This window comes from Lineus longissimus, chromosome 4, assembly GCF_910592395.1.
Source record: "Lineus longissimus chromosome 4, tnLinLong1.2, whole genome shotgun sequence".
Taxonomy (NCBI): Eukaryota; Metazoa; Nemertea; class Pilidiophora; order Heteronemertea; family Lineidae; genus Lineus; species Lineus longissimus.
In genome coordinates, this window is record NC_088311.1 from 8616174 (window position 1) to 8622367 (window position 6194).

Below are 6194 nucleotides of genomic sequence, written 5' to 3' on the forward strand. Positions count from 1 at the left end.
TCATTAAGGGCTTGTATGGTCCTTCTGGTTGAGATAGTTTTCTCTGATGTCTGGAGGACCAACAAGTCATCTCGGATAAAAAAAGTTGTGGTGCCTGTTTGTCAAAGACGAAATAGATGGTTTACTGATGTCTCGGGATTGTAGTCTGTAAGATGATGCCGATAACTTGTATAGTCCCTATGGTTGTGGCCGTTTTCGTTAATATCTTGAGGCCAACAAATAATCTCAGACTAGATCTGGTTGTGACATTTTTTGTTGATAGCTGGCTGTAATCTGACGCTTGCAATCAAAAATATGGTGCTCATTCGGGTGTTAGAATGATCCCTCTTTAAAACTACTATCTGTTGGTGTCTGGAGGCATGGTTCGGAGGCCAACAAGCCGTCTCGGACTAGACACCGGGTGTGACTTGTTCTCAGAGGTGACTTGAAAGTCTGCGGTTTTCTCATTGTGTAGTATTCTGTTACAATACAAATTCGGACGTATACGTTGTCTCTGGTTGTGACCGTAATTGTCTGGGGACCAACAATTCACCTCAAACTAGATACCAGTTGTGACTATGTCTCAGAGATTACTTGATTATTTGCTGTCTGTCTCATACTGTCGTCTTAAATAGGTCTACTACGATCCCTCTGTTTCGATTCTTACGTACCGTTCTCCTTCAAGTCTGGAGGTTAACAATTCATAGAGGACTATTTGTAGCTACAACCTGCAATCATGAGCGCATGAGACAAAAAAAACCCTTGTCTGCGGTGGTCATAGAAGGTGGCAGCGACAAGCAGCAGTGATTGCGTCTATAGTAGGGACGACCCCGGCCCGGTTTCACAGTACAGTGTTCTGCAGTAACTTTGGCTCGGTCGCGAAGCACTAATCACTGAGAGATATTTTGTAGGTCATATTATATACTGGGTTTGCAAAAACTCCAATGGTTCAGGATTGAAATGTTAGAAATGAAATAACAGCAGGATGTTACAAATAATTTCTTATTTAATCATCATTAATCATGATTTAGATACATCACTTCTAAAGACCAAACGCGACTCCAGCTAACACGTCATATAAACCTGAATACTGGGGTTGTGTCTTCTCCGACTTGAATTGATTGTCCGAGTTATTTAGAGATTAAGATAGGCGTGTTTCGGCATTTCTCGATCTCCTCTGCTGTGTACTTTGGCAGTTCAGACTCCTGGTACCCCGCTTCTCCCTTGCAGAAACTAGTGTAGACATTACAGCAGGCGGGGTATGCAGCGCCATCAACTGCCGGGCTGTGTTCGTAATAGCACGGAACTGGTGCGGTGGCGGCGGAGACCTGGGCACACTTCTGACTGTAAAACGTGGTCGGGATACACCTTGAAGACAGAGACGAAGAGACCGTGAACCACAGAATTTCTGGCAAGGGTTATGTTTTACAGATCTCGGAGATCCGGACACTCAGTTCAATGCAGAAATCGCGCACAAGAGGGAAAGAGGAGAGAGCCCCCAGAATACACAAGAACTATTCGTCTTCACAAGTTGTGACAAAAGGAATTCTATATGATAAAGACTAGACTAGTCGCATTAGTTATTGATATCATCAAGAATACACCTACTCTTTGATCTCGTTCTCGGGTAGCGCCTGTTATTCGTCTTTTCATCAGATATATGCCAGTTTTTCTTTTCATTGGCCATATGAAGGAAAATTGCAAGGATAAATATGGTTGTGCTAAAAGCGGTAGAAAAGTCCCCCTCTCTTTTAGATCTTGACAAAAAAATATTGGAAAATAAATACACAATGTAGTTAAATACTTACGAATTGATCACGCACTCTATCACCTTTGAGCCTTGTTCATAGCTGCAACGAACGCCCGTACATTGACCTTTGTTCTCTGAAAAAGGCCGACAGAATTAGATTACTCAAACATTTTTTTGGGGTTACTCATAGGTACCACCATTTTGGCTCGAACTTGAAATCCTAAAGAAAGACGACCTCTTTCGAATTCCAATTTTAAGGGTGGAGGTCTGTTCTTTTGTTTTCCAGAGAGCAGCCTCACAGCTTTTTAAATGGGCATTCACTTCATTTTGAAGGAGTTCTAATTGCTTTACGATTTCAGGTTCTAGCCAAAATGGTGGTACATACCTATTGTTATTATTATATGGTCAACCCTTAAATGTAGACATCAGAATGTGACTGATTCTCAAGGGGAGCTAACCTTATTTCCAGAAGCGAAGCGAACTTACCTTTAAGCAGCTCATTTGTGAATTTCACCTTCTCAAGTTCGTTGGCCCCACCTCGTATGTACTTGGCCACTCGGTATTCTGCTATGTATCCTCCTGCAATGCTGCTACTGACGGCCGTGGCCAAGAGAACTAGTATGATTGTGAATTGCATTTTGTCTTTTCCTGAAAAGAGCAAAATGGTTATCAAATCGTCGTAAAGACAAGCAAAACGTACTCTGGTATACCTCTCCTCCATTGATTTTGTTCAAATGATCTTTACATGTAGATGTAGCCAGGAACTATGTTTTAAGTATCGATAACAGAGAAAACAACAGACAATTTGAGCTTATACATAGTGACAAAGACAACTGGTGCTGATTATAAGGCGTATATTATACTCGAGATTGCTTCCCTGGATGCGCTCACCAGATACTCACCCAAGGACTGGAAAGAATTTCCATTCACACCGGCTTTAACATACCTGTAACCTTTTCTTGTCCGAAGAAATCCCGTCCTTACAGTTCTTCCGAGGCGATACTACACTCCCAGGAGCAATCAGTCAACTACTCTAAACCAATGATAATTTGAATAGAAGTAGAAATCAAGGTTCCAATTATTTTAAAGAGCGGCATGTTTGCTTTGGACATTTTTGATGAACCAATTTGTTGATTCGTCGTGATTACGGGGAAATTAGGTGGTAGACATCCACATTCCAGGCCAAATCACAGAAAATTGATGCTTCATTTTATCATTTCAGAACTTTTGAGTACTTGACAGTCAATGTGCTTACTTGATAATGATATTGACAGCACTTACATAATGATATATCAGAAGGTATCGTGCAAAAATGTTGACAGTGACAATTGTTTTTTCAATTCCCGATCGAGTTATTTTGCTATAGACGGATAAGAGATGCCAATCATGAGTCTGACCTAGTTTGTAAACGCATGCAGGTCAGCGCAAAATTCAAGCTATATAGGGATAGTCCAGTCACAATACGAAATATTATAACAGGACGAATTGCAGCACACGCTTTTTGGCCCTGTGGTTGCTTGTAATTTTGGGTGTGGGCAACAACATCTATAAAGTTAACGATGAGATGCCTTTAAAGTGTCATCACGTTCAGTATCCTTTATTGAATAATATATTACATCCTACAAATTAAAAAAAGACTCTAAATTTATAATATGGTGTGTAATTGTGAATCAAAGAATGATAGTCTTTGTTCATTCTTGATGACGATACCAGAAGACTCGATATTAAGGATACATCACAGACGTATATCTCGTGGCGATAAAATCACGGACCAAATACAGTGCCTCGAAAAAAACCTCCCTGTTATCCAACCGCACAGTGACTCGAACTAATAGAGAGGTTCAGATTTTGGTCCGATAACGACAACGAGGTGGCATCTTGACGACAGATATCGCGTTTTCTGTTGTCAGATACAATGAAACAGTATAGAATATATGCCTCAAACAATATAATTGACTTCATGACTTCACCCAAAAATCTGAACCTCTCTATCATTCAGATGATGATGATTGGAATCAATTTGTGTGAAGAAGATCATTATACTATATTTCCATCAGTTATGACAGTCATTCTAGAACGAGACTGGCACAAGAGTTGACAAAAAAGTTCAGGTTGCGAGATGATGTTGACGTCAAGTATAGGCCTACAGGATAAGTACTCCACGATTGATCCAGCACTGCATGATAACGTGGCATAACTGTTCTGTCATGTAGATGTAGATGTAGATATCATCAAAAGCAAAGCTCGGCCTGCAAACACGCTAGCTGAAAAGGACCGAAGAACAATTAGTTAGCCATTTGAATTAGGAATTGCTTGAGAAAAGACACGAGCACACGCAAGCAATTAAGGAAGACTGTGTGAAACACTCTGATCAAAATCCATCCTGCCAGTGGTTTCCAATGTACTCCGCTTGTCGAGGAATAAAAAAAGCCTGATCTCAGGATGATCGAAATCACGCTTTCCCATTCCGAACTTCAGGGCCTTTCACCTCGAGCTCCGTGACGTATGGGAGGGAGAGGAGGACAGATCCTTGTTATATTCAAGGATGACGCTTCCCCAGAGTGACCAAAGTTGAGCAAGAAAGTACTCACTCCATAAAAACGCCAAACACGACACCGGTGGCATACATCGAGTCACCCCTGAAGGTGCATTCTGAGAAGGTATCAAACTCCGGAAGCCAAATGAATCCACTTGCGACAGACAAGGTTGACGATTTCACCGGTCCCAGCATAACCTGACACACCGTCTTGTACCGTTTTATTCCCAGCTGCTTCACTTCATTCTTGACCGAATTGGCGAGCTCCTTCGATAAGTCCTGCGCCTCACGTGGGTCATACGCGACACCCGTGAGCGTATTCTCAAACACCAATTTCATCACCTTTTCGACTTTCTCAGCAGGGAACTTCGAATCAGGTTCAGTTTTGTACGTGTTCTCGAAGTGTACGGGGTGTTGCCATCCTCCGCCCGACTCCTTCCCTCCCTTGGAAAGTGCGCCGAAACTATTATGCGATATTTTTCTTTCGTGCATGAAGACTGTGGACTTCCTGCGTATTGGGTGTCCAGATGTGTGTGCTGCCATCCTGTCAACACCTTATCCAACGTTTGACCAAAACCTACTTGACTAAAATGTTAAGATACCGGCGATATTCCAGTCTAAGTGCGCGGAATCAGAAATTAAGCCTGTCAATGTCCAAAACGTATTAGATTAAAATGTTAAGATATACCGGTGCGATTCCAATCTTGCTCATGAGGATCAGAAAACTAAGCTTGCCAAACCTCTTCTATAGCCTCCTCGGCCTCAAGTAACTGTTTTGCTCCTAAGGTTATAAAGCATATTCTGTTGGCAAGCTCAAGTATTCAGATGTATTGTGTATGTCTTGTTCATCAAGAATCAACAGTTCATCCAAGTGAGTCTCTTTCAAGAAACACGCCTTTGAAAACTGCCACGATAAGTGTTCGAAATCAGATCAAACCACGCCCAGTCGTAAACTATGCGTGATGACCAGTTCATCCGTCATCGGTGGGGAGCCCGTAGCCAGAATGAAATCGCCGATGCTGAAACTTATTAAAGAAAATGGTCCTTGAAGTGTATCAAACGATGTCTTATTCAACGATAAGGTCACCTGTTCATCAATATCTCTTAATGTATGCTTGGTGTATAGCCTAACTCATAAAACTTTACCAGACGCTTGGCGACACGTCTGAAAATATCTATAGCTACCCAGCCATGCAGCTCCTGTTCCTGGTGATTAACAATCCATGATGACAAACACACTGGGCGAAAAGACGGTATCAAAAGTAGGTTCCACAAGCTATAAAGGTTCAGGTGGCGAAACTCGATAAAGTTTTGTAGTATCAAACTTGTGACATGTAAACAGTAAGAATATTCAGTCTAATCGAGCACTGTTATCTGATATGGCTGAATCCAACCAAAACCGCGATTCTTATACATGTTTCAAATCTATTCAAAATACATGTATATATTGTATTATGTTTTATTGTCATATGTACGATGTAGATACCCTGATTAATCGGACAAGATGTTCCCTGTGGTAAATAGATCATAAGAAAGAAAACCAATTATTGGCCTATTGCTTGGAAGCGAGACACTTATCAAACAACATACATGCCTTTCACCGTCTCTTATTGAAACTCATCATGATATCTGTGACTGACGTAGCGCCACATAGATCGTTTTATTTCCAACTGAGTTTTGAATATGCTATAAAAAAAGTAGGCCGGGTCTATTTGGCAAGCCGCTCGCCGAACAGGCATCTTTTTTTGTCCTGTTTGGAGAGCCGCTTGCCAAACAGCACTAAAAAGCCACCCTGTTCGGCTAGCCGGGCTTGCCAAACAGGTAAAAAATCTACCCTGTTTGGGGAGCTGGAGACTTTACTTTAATATTAATGAGTTCGGCTCTCCATTCAGGACAAGAAAAAGTCGCTGTTTGGTAAGCCGGGCTTGC

General features: G+C 41.6%; 2 protein-coding genes across 2 annotated transcripts; both read right to left on the bottom strand.

Annotated features, from left to right (window-relative positions):
- Window positions 1–967: 967 nt before the first annotated feature.
- Window positions 968–2777, bottom strand: LOC135486674 (uncharacterized). Its single transcript, XM_064769677.1, has 4 exons — window positions 2676–2777; window positions 2216–2377; window positions 1788–1863; window positions 968–1347 (listed from the first exon to the last, which is right to left on the bottom strand). The coding sequence occupies exons 2-4, from the start codon at window positions 2364–2366 to the stop codon at window positions 1110–1112; spliced, it is 465 nt and encodes a 154-aa protein (XP_064625747.1). The 5' UTR covers window positions 2367–2377; window positions 2676–2777; the 3' UTR covers window positions 968–1109.
- A 537-nt stretch (window positions 2778–3314) lies between these two features.
- Window positions 3315–5595, bottom strand: LOC135486400 (dynein light chain Tctex-type 5-A-like). The gene is made up of 2 exons (XM_064769161.1): window positions 4321–5595; window positions 3315–3993 (listed from the first exon to the last, which is right to left on the bottom strand). Exons 1-2 carry the CDS (start codon window positions 4806–4808, stop codon window positions 3990–3992), a joined length of 492 nt encoding a protein of 163 aa, XP_064625231.1. The 5' UTR covers window positions 4809–5595; the 3' UTR covers window positions 3315–3989.
- Window positions 5596–6194: the final 599 nt, after the last annotated feature.

Bases quoted from the DNA above. Each gene is read 5' to 3' on its own strand.
- LOC135486674 (XM_064769677.1), bottom strand. From the start codon at position 2,366: ATGCAATTCACAATCATACTAGTTCTCTTGGCCACGGCCGTCAGTAGC. The intron at 1,864-2,215 runs GTAAGTTCGCTT...GGCCTTTTTCAG, and splicing joins CACAAATGAGCTGCTTAAAG to AGAACAAAGGTCAATGTACG. The intron at 1,348-1,787 runs GTAAGTATTTAA...TCTGTCTTCAAG, and splicing joins ATAGAGTGCGTGATCAATTC to GTGTATCCCGACCACGTTTT.
- LOC135486400 (XM_064769161.1), bottom strand. From the start codon at position 4,808: ATGGCAGCACACACATCTGGACACCCAATACGCAGGAAGTCCACAGTC.